Source organism: Myotis brandtii, unplaced genomic scaffold (assembly GCF_000412655.1).
Source record: "Myotis brandtii unplaced genomic scaffold, ASM41265v1 scaffold297, whole genome shotgun sequence".
In the NCBI taxonomy this organism is placed as follows: Eukaryota; Metazoa; Chordata; class Mammalia; order Chiroptera; family Vespertilionidae; genus Myotis; species Myotis brandtii.
The window spans coordinates 1,263,202-1,277,489 of NW_005361351.1; the positions used below are offsets into that span (position 1 = coordinate 1,263,202).

Below are 14,288 nucleotides of genomic sequence, written 5' to 3' on the forward strand. Positions count from 1 at the left end.
CAAGGGCATGTACCTGGGTTGCGGGCACATCCCCAGTAGGAGATGTGCAGGAGGCGGCTGATCGATGTTTCTCTCTCATCGATGTTTCTAACTCTCTATCTCTCTCCCTTTCTCTCTGTAAAAAATCAATAAAATATGTTAAAAAAAAAAAAAAAAGCCCACACAATAGTGTAGTGAGGTCCCATGTACTGTCACTGAACTTCCACAGTCATCACCATTCTTTCATTGTTGTTTCATGCATACTCCAAATATTATTTTAAAAGTTATTTTATAATATAATTTACATAGTTTGTCATGCATAAATATTGGTGATACAATATTGACAAATGGATGGACTGTTCTACATACATTTCTCTTGATTATTTTGGGAATTTGGGGGAAAAGGGACAGCACACTTTATATTTCTGGTACTATACCCTTCACATCTACATGCTCTGGTTTTGTTTTCAGGGTGGAAAAGGACAGCCCCGCTCTCTTGGAGGAGCCGGTCTTGAAGGCCATTGCCAAGAAGCACAACAGAAGTCCAGGGCAGGTGGCCCTGCGCTACCAAGTGCAGCGAGGGGTAGTGGTCCTGGCCAAGAGCTTCAGTGAGAAGAGAATCAAAGAGAACTTCCAGGTACGGGCTGGTCACTGTCTCTCCAGAGTGGGGAATGGGTGCTGCACTGGGGGCCATCGCTCTTGCCTTTCAGCACGTACCCATGTTCACTCCTTCCCATGCATCTCTCCCTGTGCTATGAGGGCAGCTTGGAAGGGTGGGAGAGAGAGCAATGGCCTCAGAGTCCTAGGTTTTATGGCCTCCAGGCCTGGCTTTGCTGCTTCCTAGTTGTGCGACCCTGAGTTTATTTCATTGCTGTTTTTTCATCGGTTTTAAGAGTCCTTCTATGCAGTAAAGACTTTTAAAACCCTGATTCCTCTCTTTCATCTTCTCTACCAAATAAACTCCTATTTGTATTTCGATATCAAACCTAAACAGGATTAGCTGCTTTGTTAAACCATTGGGATACCCCAGCACAGTTGTGGGTCACCATAGCACTTGGCGTGGCTCTGTTAGTGATTTTTTTCCTTATTAAACAAACATTGCATGTTTATATGTCAGTGTGCCTTCCAGTCTGGGAGACCCTAAATACAGTGACTCTCTCTGGGTCATCTTTTAGCATCTTGTCCCCAGAAAAGTGCATGGCAGGTAGGAAGCTACATACAAGTTTATAGACCAGTGATGGCGAACCTATGACACGCGTGTCAGAGGTGACATGCGAACTCATTTTTTTGGTTGATTTTTCTTTGTTAAATGGCATTGAAATATATAAAATAAATATCAAAAACATAAATCTTTGTTTTACTATGGTTTCAAATATCAAAAAATTTCTATATGTGACATGGCACCAGAGTTAAGTTAGGGTTTTTCAAAATGCTGACACGCCGAGCTCAAAAGGTTCACCATCACTATTATAGACTGACCAAATTAACAAATGAATATATTTTTAAAAATTTATCTTTACGAATATTTCCCCCTCTAAACTAAACTCTCCTTCATATATCTTCTAGTCCAGCCGTGGGCAAACTACGGCCCGCGGGCCGGATCCGGCCCGTTTGAAATGAATAAAACTAAAAAAAAAAAAGACCGTACCCTTTTATGTAATGATATTTACTTTGAATTTATATTAGTTTCACACAAACACTCCATCCATGCTTTTGTTCCGGCCCTCCGGTCCAGTTTAAGAACTCATTGTGGCCCTCAAGTCAAAAAGTTTGCCCACCCCTGTTCTAGTCCCTTAGATCAATCAGTGATCTTCAACTTATTTAGTTGTAAACTTCATGAGAAACTATGTAAATTCTATTGTGCTTTAAGAAGACAGCTAACAATTTCATCATGAGTTTAATATTTTCAAAATATGACATTTAGAGCTTATTATTCATTATGCATTTGCTCCAAGCATTGAAGCTGTAGATTTAGTTTATTCAGTTTATGCAAATATTTAATAGGCAAATCTAAATTTCATTCTTAAATCCACTCAGAAAAGTCCCATTTTATTTTTCAGTTCAACTCACCATGCTAATATATATATATATATATATAATGACAACCAAGTCACTTCTGGAGTATATTTTTAAGATGAATAACATGGATAGATAGATAGATAGATAATAAATAGATAAAATAGATAGATCTAGATAGAGGCACTGGGTTTTCTATGAAATTATTCCCTGGATGAAATAATGAACTTCCCACTTTAATATTTATTATCAAAGATCTGTCGGCTTTGCTATTAATTGACACTCTATTAGGGGAGTGTCAATTATATCATCAAACAAAAACAAATTAGACTTAAGTAAGAGATACTTTATTTGAGAGGAGGCCTTTCTGAATGTTGGGACTATAAGTGTCTCAAAGATAAATCAGAAAGATTTTTCTTTTATAGGGAAGTAACCTGACTAGAGAGAGAATGAGCAGGTGTGTGGTTGAATAATTGATCAGCAAATGCTTTTCTTGATGTCAATAGCTTCTTGGAGAGGCCTTTACAGGGGTTTGCTCTTCCAAAGCATGCTTAAGTTTGAGGCTGTGTCAAAATTTAGGGTGTTTGTATGGCAGGGTGGAGGCAAGAACGAAAGTTTGATCCAGTCAGCATGTATTTTGTCCAGATTATGCAATTATCTATTTGTTTAGGAGGAAAAAGCTTGTTATTTCTGTTGCAAACAATTCACTCAGAGAGATTTGGGGCGGATGATGTATAAAAAACTTCATTTAGTGGAGTGAAGCAGAGGAGGAGAGGGAGTGGAACAGGAGCCATGGTGAACCAGGAGGGGAGTTCTCAGGCCAGTACACCCGGAAGTGATGGCAGTGGACACTTCCCCTAGTGCTCTCCTTGCCTCTGTCCACCAGGAAGCCCTCATGTTCCCAGGTGGAAGCTCCCTACCTTGGGGAGAGTTTAATGTGATTCTTTCCTTCCTTCCAGGTTTTGGAGTTTGAATTGACTCCAGAAGACATGAAAGCAATTGATGGCCTGAACAGAAATTTCAGATTTTTTAAATTGCCATTGTAAGTGACTTATAGATTGTTTTTCCTGGGTTCTTTCCTGTGATGTGTAGGTTAGCAGAGGGACTCAGCTTCCTTAAATAGGAAAGATGGGCCTGATTTCTACTAGAGAAGTAAATCTGGAGCTTCCTGGTGACCTCAGACCACAGGTTTACTCCAGGTTTAGTCTCTGACCCAAGAGAAGTATGAGCAGGGCCCAGAATAGACCATAGGTAAAATGGCCCAAGTTTGCATCATGGTGAATACATGACTTTTATGCCCTAATTCCTGTGCCTGGTATACATACTCCCACTAAGATCTGACTTACCCATTTGACACAGAAGGCTCAGTGCCGACTTCCCACTATACTTTAGGGGTACTAATCCTATATAATAATCCTTTATAATAAAAGGGTAATATGCAAATTGACCCTAACTGCAGAACCACCGGGAATGACCAGTCACTGTGATGCGAACTGACCACTAGGGAGCAGACGCTCAAAGCAGGAGCTGCCCCGTGGTGGTCAGTATGCTCCCACAGGGGGAGTGCCATTCAGCCAGAAGCCAGGCTGACGGCTGCAAGGACAGTGGTGGTGGTGGGAGCCTCTCCCGCCTCCTCAGCAGCGCTAAGGCTGTCCAACTGCAGCTTAGGGGAGTGGGCCTAAGCCGGAAGTCAGACATCCCCTGAGGGCTACCGGGCTGCCAGAGGGATGTCTGACTGCCAGCGTAGGCCCTATCCCCTGGGGAGCGGGCCTAATCCGGTAGGTAGACATCCCCCGAGGGGTCCCAGTCTGCGAGAGGGTGCAGGTTGGGCTGAGGGACCCCCCTGAATGCACGAATTTTCATGCACCAGGCCTCTAGTCTAAAAATAAAAGGCCATTTAAAGTAAGAGGGAACAAGTACTTGTTGAGATCAAGCAGAATAGCTAATGGGAAAACATTAATTTAGATAGAAGCCCCAATAATGTTCATATTAGGAGACAGGGGCATTGGTTATTTATAAGAAAGGGAAGGGGAACAATAATTACATCTCCAGAAGGAAAGCAGTGATGTTATTCTAAAGAATGTTTTTAATTTTCAGTCTAGTAGTCATCAGTCCATTACTCATGATAACTGTTTTCTTGTTATCCTTGCAAACAGTTCCCCGAGACAGTGTTGCCTATGCCCAGTCAAAAGGATATTTTGCCCTTTTTAACATTCCATAAAATGTGAGGCATAAGACATGCTGGGGAATTAGTTCCTCTGGCATGGCAGCTCTGGCGCCATTTTGAAGTGGCTCAGGTTATGTTATTGTTTATAGGAGCCTATGAAAATGTTTCATCTTTAATGCTTTTTAAAATCAGGAGGAAACATGGTTATAGTAATGACCATGTAATAATGAATTCAGCCTGAACTCTATTCATTTTTTCCTAACACAACTACAAATGTAACATTAATATTTTTAATGGAGGACGGGCCCAGGAAGGCAAGTGTATGTGTGGGTGTCAGAAAGTCATCCTTGGACCCGGTTCCACCGCTTCCCCAAAGGGTCAGTGGCATTTCTCCTTAACTGGGTATTCCTTTTCCAAGGCATTGTCCATTTCTTCCAAATTTCTCCCTCCGTTGGCCTTTTATCCTTATTACAAGCCCCATTTCATCAGTCATATAATCTCACTAAAATGTATAAATGGATCACAAAATTAATTGCTCCTAGTGACTGATGTGTCCCCAGTGGCATACACCAACATAAGATCCTCTGGATTTCTCTGGTTTCTAGACTCCAGACTTGCTCAGGGTCACATTTGTCCATCAGAAGACTAGCCCCTGGCAGCCCCTGACTCCTTGACTTCAACTTATTCACAACATCACAGGCCCCTTGTTCAGTAACTGCAGAAGGGTCTCAGGATTGAAGAGAAGGAAGACTCATCAAATGAGAGGAGTTTGTAAGGAAATTTAGAGATAAGGGAATAGAATTTTAGTTATAGCATAAAGATTGGGTTTCAAAAAAAATCTCAAAACTCCTTGTTTGTAAAGCTATGTTGCGAATTTGAGAAAAGACATTATAAATGCAAAAATGTGGGAAGTAGCTTTTCTGTTCCCAGGGGTTTAAAGTCAAAGTCTGTGATCTTTATCAGGCCTGTGATTGTATGCACCTGTCTTCCTAGACCAGCGATTCTCAACCTGTGGGTCGAGACCCCTTTGGCCGTCGAACGACCCTTTCACAGGAGTCGCCTAAGACCATCCTGAATATCAGATATTTACATTACAATTCATAACAGTAGCAACATTACAGTTATGAAGTAGCAACGAAAATAATTTTATGGTTGGGTCACAACATGAGGAACTGTATTTAAAGGGCCAGAAGGTTGAGAACCACTGTCTAGAGACCTTTGTCAACACACAGGTCCTGAAGCACACAATTTCTCAGAATGCACTCTTTAATACAATCAAATCAGAAAGGACAATTTTTTAAAAGAAAACAAGAACCTGGACAAGTACTTTTATAAATTGTATGAAAGCAATAATTTCATTTGGCAGTTATACATATTAGCTCCTCAAGAGAGTTACAGGAGGACCCTGAATTGTTGAGTGAATTGGTTAAAAAGAGCAGCAGAATTCTCACTGTGAATGTTCTCATGATCTAGGGAAAAAAGTGACACATGGGCTGACACAACACATATCAGCCCTGGCTCTTACATCCTATGGCAAACTCTAATCTAAAGCAAACTACCTGTCACTTGGCTTTTCTACCACATGTGAATGTGGGAATTGAGCACATGGACCAGGAGCTGCATGTCTGTGTGTTGAGGCAGAAGGAAGGGCATGGTTGGAAATAGAGAGTTTTTAGTTCATCCTGACTGCATCCACAGAGAAACCCTCTCTTTGACAGCATGGGACCGAGTTAGTAAATAAATATCCCTCTTTCTCTTTCAGTGCTGTAGGTCACCCCTATTATCCATTTTCTGAAGAATATTGACCATCAACTACCCATCAAGTGTTCTCCCCGAATCTCCTGCTTCCAGGGTGTGGAGAGGATTTCTGCATTTGGGGGAGCTGATTAAAAGCAGTTCTGTAGTTTCACGCTGCTTCCCTGTCTTCTTTTTAAAATCCTTTTATTTTGTGAAATAATAAAGACTTCCAAATGAAGGTGTTTGTTTTTCCTGAGAATTAAAGTAATATATACAAATGACAGAAAATTGGGACAATGAAAGGGAAAGAAAAGAAAACAAAGATAATCTGTACTTAGCGTATTTACAAATTCTGGAACTTGGGGGGATTTTCATTCATGATTTCCCTATACAAAATGTATGTGCTCATTTACAACATTGAAATAATCCTCAACCTATAGGCTGTATACTTTCTCTACTTAGCATAAGTATTTTCTCCAAGTAACCAAATATTATTTAAAAATTCCAGTACTATATTTTGCTGTTATAAAGCAGTGCATCTTATTAATTTATTTAATTTAATAATCATCTGCCTACGTTTTGGCATTGCGATTAGTTCTCACATATTTTGCCATTCATTCATTTATTCATTCAGCACATCTTCATTGAACATCCTTTATGTGCCAGACATTGTTTTATCAATAAATAACCTAGACATGAATTAAACTCAAATAAGAAATGTCTTGAGGCATGTAGTTGGAGCTGCAGGGCAGTGAGGGAGATGAGGGTAGGAAGGAGGAAAGTGGGAGCGCTTGAGGGAGAAGGGGGCTCACTGTGTTTACCCCAGGCACAGGTTTTAAGCGCCCTCCCCAGCCTGAGGCTCAAACTCTTGTGGAGGAAAGGGAGACTATTCTGGGTCCAGCTGTGGTGTGGCAGGAGTCTAATCTGTTTGGGTTGCTGGAGCCCTGAGAACCTATAGGGAAATGGAGGGAAATGAGTGGTGTGTTTTTCAGGAGACAGCAAGAGTGGAAGAGCTGAGAGCCTGAGTATGTGAGGGAGCATTGAGCTCAGTGGACATGAGGACCTTCTGGCTGCACTGCATATCAGTGCTGGGCTTCCTCCTGTCCCTCTTCTCGCTACAAGTGTGAAGCATTGAGGGGGTTTCAAGATGGCAGTGGAGTAGGTGGGCCTTTCTTGCACCTCCTCCCAGGGCCAGACTGGAAAAAAAACAAAACAACTAAGCTGAGGAACATTCACCAGGAATTACTAACTGAGGACTAGCTGAGGAGACTTTTACTAAGGGAGGGCAGAAATCACCTGGAGAGTTGTAGGATCGTGAGAGGGGCTGGCCCAGCTCCCACCTTGGGGCAAACCAAGAGTGAGGAGGGATATCTTGAGTCTGAGTGGAGGTGGAGTTGATGGGTGGGGGTGGACAGGACCAGGGGTAGGTGTGGGGAGGTTCTCTGAGAGGAGCGAAGCCTGGACTCAAGGCTGGGATCCCCAGCCCAGAGCGCTAGAGCTGAGAACAACGGCCCACATTACATTCAGCCATGAAAGGTGGTGGGGTTTCTGACTGCCACGGAGAGGAAGAGCCGGTTGGAGATAAAGGCATTTTTCCCCCAGAACACAAGATTTATGTTTACAGCCACTGATTTGAGTAGGCTTCAGTGGAGGGAGGGGGGTGCGGACTGGATTTGCCTGAGGAGAGGCTGGGGTGGGAAGCATTGTGGGGAGAGTGGAACAGTGGCAGCTGGGAGACCTGCAATCTGTTGTCCACCTCATACTGCAGTGACCATTTTTCCAGTGAGGTTCAGGCCCCTTCCAGCAACCAAAGCTTAGGAAAAGGCAAATATCCTGCCCTGGAGGATACAGCTTGCTCCACTCTGCATCTCAACCCCTGCTGAGGAGATGGTAGCAGAGTCCAAACCTTCAGATTTGAACAGTATCAGAGGGAGTCAGTGACTGGCTTTGGGGTAGGTCCATACTCCCCGCTGTCCCAGAACCTAATTGGTACTTCCCCCTACAGGAGAGCTAATAGAAACTCCCGGCTTCCAGCAGATACCACTGGACTGCATACGAGGGGATCCACTCAGCCAAGGGAAGGGAAATATTCTTAAATAGTCTCAGAGGAGTGACTCTTTGATGGGGAAACCCACTGACCATCTTCCCTGAAATTTGAACTACCCCTCCCCTTCATGGGAGACCAAGAGATCTCATACAGCCAATTCAGCCTAAAGCCCTTTGAGAAAAAGCCTTTTCAGTGACTAAGATTATAGTTGGCCAGCACAGGGAGGTGTGCAGAGGCAGAGCTCTAGCAGCCTTGGGCCATTTGCTGGCCCTTCCCTAGACACCATGCTGATAACAACAGGGATCTAGAGCTCAACTTAGCCCTCCCACTCATAGCCAAGCCCTGTAGAGACAGACATAAACTGTGGATGGTTTGAAGCTTTGAACAGGTTGCTGATAGCCAAACATGGACAGCTTCTGACAGTGGCTAGAAGCACTTCCCAGGAAGCCCAGAAGTGGCAGACAAAACTGGAAGCCTCAGTCAACATAAGAGCAAAATCCAAAGGGAGCTCCAAGGAGGCACTAAATTCTACTGAGATGAATACTACTTTCTTCTTCTTCTTCTTCTTCTTCTTCTTCTTCTTCTTCTTCTTCTTCTTCTTCTTCTTCTTCTCCTCCTCCTCCTCCTCCTCCTCCTCCTCCTCCTCCTCCTTCTCCTCCTCATCCTCCTCCTTCTCTTTCTCCTTCTCCTCCTCCCTCTCCTCCTCCTCCTCCTTTTTCTTCTGAATTGTTTTTTTAAATTTTTTCTTCTTTATTGCTTTGTTATTATTTTTGTTTCTTTTTTCTTTCATATCTTTTATTTTTCTATTTCCTTTTTTTACACTATTTTTTCTTTCTTCTCCTTCTTACTCTTGTTTCATTTTCTTATTTTTTGTCTTTCTTGCACCTCATTTTAACTTTTCATAATTTTTCTTCTTTTTCTTTTATACTGTTTTCCTTTTTCTATTATTTATTTTTATTTTTTATCTCCCTTCTTTTATTTAATATTCCTTTTTATCACCTGCTTTTGTTTCTCCTCATATTTTTTATTTTCTTTTATTATTCCTGTTCTCTTTCCTAATTCTGTTTTATTTTGTGGTTGTTTTTTTGTTGTTGTTGCAGGGGCCTTTGTATGTTTTTGTTTTGTTTCTTGGTTTGTTTGGGTTTTTTTTTGTCAGCAATTGCACAACAGCTCACACAGCGTGGTTGGGGTTGAGCCTCACAGTCAGCCAGCTTGAGAGGAGATCCCACCCACAAATGGGACTAACAATCAAGACACAATTGGAACAGAGAGAGCTCCCTCCCAAAACCCACACAAGGGACATTCCTAGGGCACCCAGCTCATGAGAACAAAGGGACTACACCTCTGGGTATCACAGAACACTAATACATAAAGCCAATACTAATACTATTAGTATCACAGAATACTAATACATAGAAACAAATACCAAGGGACAGCAAAAATGAGGAGACAACAAAAAAAAACTCCAAATGAAAAAAGGAGGAAACTCCATAAAAAGAGCTAAACAAAAAGGAGGCAAGCAATTTATCAGATATGCAAGATTAAAAGTGATGGTTATAAGGATGCACAAGGAACTTAGTGAGAACTACTAGGATATTAGTGGGAACTACAAGAGCATGAAAAAGGAAATAAAAACAATGAAAAAGAACCAGTTACAAATGAAGAATACCATATCTGACATCAAGAATATACTGGAAGAAATCAAAAGTAGATTAAATAAGGCAGAGGATCTAATCAGCGATTTGAAGCAAGGTAAAAAAAAAAAAAAACAAACACCACCCAATTAGAGCAGCAAAAATAAAAAATGAATTGAAAGCAAGAGTATAGTTTAAGGGAAAATTGGGATGATATGAAACATAAGAAAATCCACATCATAGGAGTACCAAGAAGAAGAACATGAACAAATAATAGAGACCCCATGTAAAGAAATAATGATAGAAAACTTTCCTCTGTGAAGGAAAAAGTCACAGAAGTTCAGGAAGCACAGAGAGTTCCAGTCAAGATGAACCCAGAGAACCACTGCAAGACACATCATAATTAAAATGACAAGCATTAAGAACAAAGAATCTTAAATGCAGTAAGAGAGAGACAGAAAGTTACCTACAAAGGAGTACCCCTTAGACTGTCAGCTGATTTCTCAAAGAAACACTTCAGGCCAGAGTGAATGGCATGAAGTATTCAAAGTAATAATTAATACCTATCTTCCTCAAACTATTCCAAAAAAATTCAAGAGGAGTGAAGACTTCCAAGCTGTTTTTACAAGGCTAGCATTATCATAATTCTACAACTAGAGAAAAACACTACAAAGAAAGAGAATTACAGATCAATATCCCTGATGAACATAGATGCTATAATCCTCAACAAAATATTAGCAAATCAGACCCAGCAATATATTAAAAAGATCATACACCATGAACAAGTGGCATTTATTCCAGGGGTGCAAGGATGATACAATATCTTCAAATCAATAAATGTGATACATCACATAAAATTGAGAGACAAAAATCACATAATCATAATTGGCAAGGAGGAAGTAAAACTCTCATTATTCTCATATGACATGATATTGTACATAGAAAACCCTAAAGATTCCACCAAAAAACTGCTAGATTTAATAAGTAAATTAGGCAAAATAGCAGGATACAAAGTTGACATCCGGAAATAGATGGTATTTTTATACACCAATATTCAACTCTCAGAAAGAGAAACTAAAAAACTGCCGGAAGCCGGTCCATCCTTGCTGCTTGACACAGTCGCTGCAGGAAAGAAACATCTGCACAGCATATGTTTCAAGGGACCTGGCATATATAGCATATTGTTCTTAATATGTTTGCTCTCCTTAAGCGCCATGTGTTTTAACCAAGGTCACCTCTCCGAGAAAGGTTGTTTCCCCAGGTGGGGATTTTTCCCCGAGGTTAGGGAGGGGATACAACCCCTTAATTAAGTGCCAGGCGGGTAGTTAAGCTACATAATCTTTACTCCCTGGAATGGAGATAAGAAACGCCCTAACCTTTGTAATAGAAATTGACAGGATTAAAATCGGCTGGTATAAATATAGATGTAACAAGACAATAAACATCAGATCCTGATCAGTTCCTAACCAGAACTCCGACCAGAACTTTGGCTGGAGATCCTGGCTAGAGGTCCTGACTAGGCTGCTGATCAACTGAAGGCTGTCTCATGTCATTCCTTCTTCGCCGACTCCGTCCACACCTTTGGGGACCCCTGGACCTGCTGGGGTTGGACCCCAACAAAAAACAGTTCAATTTATCATCGCAATAAAAAAATAAGATACCTGAGAATAAACTTAATCAAAGAGGTATAAGATTTATACTAAGAAAACTATAGGGTAAATTTTTTAAACTTAATTTAAAAATTTCCATTGACATTTATAACCTCCATGACCTCTTCCATCTCCACCCAACCCTTCCACCCCCACAATCACTACACTTTTGTCCATGTCCATGAGTACTTTCTACTTTTTTCCCCTATTTTGCTCAATCCCTCCACTCCCCTAATTACTGCCCCCCCAAGTTGTCTGCCTGCTCTCTATTTTTAAAAACAGGCTCCCATTCAACTGGATATATCTTGTTGTGATGTGATGTCTGAAATTGTTCTGTCTTCACAGAGCCCAAGGATATTGCTGATACACAGAAGAAGGGAGGGCCAAGGTAATATCAGAGAAGGTCTTGGCCTCCCATGGATGATACCCAGAGTTAGCTAGCCTTCCTCAGGACTTCTTTTTGTGGAGCTTAAACCAGTTTGAGATAGCTTTTCTTGGTCTGGTTGTATCTTAACCAAAGCAGCTACCAAAGTTAATAATTTTCTCTTTACAATTCCCCTGTACTTTGCACTTAGCTAGGTATTTCAGAGTCTGTGAAAATTGCTGACTCATTCTCTGAGCATGAGCTCCAGTGGATTCTAAGGATTTGATCATAGTATTGGGTGGTATTAAAATAAAATAAAATGATACAGAAAAGGCAGTGATTCCCCCGAAGAGCCTCAGCTTTCTCCTTCCCTCATCTTGAGGACACATTTGAAACATATATTGGTCTTCAAACAGAATTTACTCAATGACACAACAGTGAATGTACTAAATTTTACTCAAAATTTCCTGGGTTATGAATGCCCTCAAACACCATAATTAAAACACAAATATCTATTTAAACATCTCTGTTCTTTTCCTCCCAAGTTCCTCTCAGGACAACAACAGTGTTTCATATCTTCTCTTTACACTTTACTTCCTTTCCCATCCCTCCTATCATACAGATTCTACTATCTGCTCTATTTCCCAAAGCAATGTAATACCTACCTTTGGCCTGCACAGCCCCTCAGCACCCTCACTCCCCACCCATTCACACAAAGGCCCACAATAACCCCAGTCTCACCATAGACACTTCATTATATAAAATAGGTCACTTCCTAGGGACAAATACTGTTGCCAACATACTTTATGTTTTTAACCATGTCAATATACCCTTTGCTGAGCAAATATTTGTTTTTCTCTACACTGGCAATTCTCTACTAGGGACTGAGGAAGGAGAGAATAAAAGCAATTATACACTTGTTGCACGTAAGCATATGTATGTATAACTCAAGGAAGACCTTTTCCCTCCCTCCCTCCCTCTCCTCCCCAGTCTGTCATTCCTGCGTTCCTACTTTCTGCCTTCTCCCTTCCCTGTGCCCCTCCTCTCTGTCTGCTACAGGACTGGAAATCCTGAGGTCTCTTGACACACAGTTTTCTTGTTCAGCCCGATGTGTACAACTGGGGGAAGTTTGAATCCCCACCAACACTATTAACCCAGACTGGTCATGCAAAAACCCCCATAGACCAGATAGTTTCTCTAGTGAACCTTGGGAGGAAAGGGTGGCAGTGTCAAACAGAGCTAGCCAGTCCTAAGCCTGCTTACCCTGCCTTTCCCAATCTTTCTCATGGAAGCCACACTAAAGTCACTTCCTGTAGTTCTTCTCTCTACCTCATGTGACTGGCCCTGATGTTTCTTCTGAGTGGCCATGTAAGGCATGTTGTGTTGCCCCAGTGAACTGTGACTACAAATGACCTTTCAACTTCACAGCTCTCTCTCTTTCTTGATCTGTGCCTTACTCACTCAAGGCAATTGGTTAAAACACTGGCAACCTAAATGCCTCTTTTGAGGCAGAAGACAGCAGTGAATGGTGAGAGGGCTGACTAATGGGCAGGAGCGGGCAGGTGAGGCCATGTGTCCTCAAAGAGCTGTAAGGAAATTGCATGGTGAGTGCCTGATCACACACTGCAGTTCTCAGGCTCATAAGATGATGGACTCTTCTATGAGAGCCAGCTCCAAAGAGATAATCCAAAGCCCAGCACATTTCAGCAAGCCACCTGGACTCAGGTCAGGCCCCTGCACTGCGAATGCTCACGAGCACAGTGCTCTTCAACAGGCGTGCTGACACTGGTCCACGGCAGTCAGGTTTGGGGAAGAGGAGAGCAGTGAAGCTAAAATATGGGAACCCTGGCACCTGCAGGCATGTGGTGCCTGTGCTTCAGCCCAACACTAAATTCTGGGCACATTCATGAGAGTGTTGTACATGTGAACAGGACATAGCGTTGGGAAAAATCTGGGAATTACCAGTGCTTTAGCCATCTCTTTTATAAAGTAAATGGTGGGAGAGCAAATCTAACACAGGCTGATTCACTGATACTTCTACTTAGTCTCCCATAGTATTGCAAAGTGTGGGGAATCCAACCACCCCCCAATCCAAGTGGCTACAACCATTGCCATAGATATGGAGGGAAGAAAGAGAAGAAGAAGGAAGGGATGAAGGCTCTTCAGGAGGTCAGGGATGAATCATTAACTGTGGAAATAACATTTTTCTCACCATTCAGGCACCTGATTCACATCATGATATCCATAGTTTTGATTTTATAAATGACAGCCTTATTGTATCTGTATTAGACAGTCAACATTTTCCAACTGAAAATGTTATGTTGCCTGGATAAATTCTAAATTTCCAAATCAGGCTCAGACCTCTTTCTGAAAGACAGTTACACCACTGAATTTTCCCATCTTTAAAAGTGTTAGTATTTGTCTTGAGGAACAGCAGAGGTGATTTTGTTTCCTTTTCCTAATGTTTGAAATTGTTCTTGACCATTTCTTCTTTGATTATAGTACATAATGTGGTCTATAACTTTAATTGTATCATAAGACAGAGGTGTACAAAACAGTACCCTGGCAATCAACACCTACTTGTTTTGCAAGTTTCTCAAAGCAAATATTGAGAGGCAGGTTAGCACACACACAAAAAAATAATGCCAGTATCTATTGGGCAACTGTCATCTCTGCTTTTACTTGTGCAATTGGA

The 14,288-nt window shown here is 41.6% G+C and overlaps 1 protein-coding gene across 2 annotated transcripts in view; it reads left to right on the top strand.

The window, feature by feature from the left end:
* Positions 1 to 6,137, top strand: part of LOC102254990 (prostaglandin F synthase 1) — a 28,061-nt gene extending 21,924 nt beyond the window's left edge. Inside the window, exons 7-9 of one of the 2 annotated variants that reach the window (XM_005869512.2) lie at positions 451 to 616; positions 2,955 to 3,037; positions 5,925 to 6,137. In XM_005869512.2, coding sequence (XP_005869574.1) covers positions 451 to 616; positions 2,955 to 3,037; positions 5,925 to 5,967 — 292 coding nt within the window. In that variant the 3' untranslated portion in view covers positions 5,968 to 6,137. The remainder of the gene's footprint in view (positions 1 to 450; positions 617 to 2,954; positions 3,038 to 5,924) is intronic. The other variant, XM_014542296.1, reaches the window with a different exon arrangement.
* Positions 6,138 to 14,288: the final 8,151 nt, after the last annotated feature.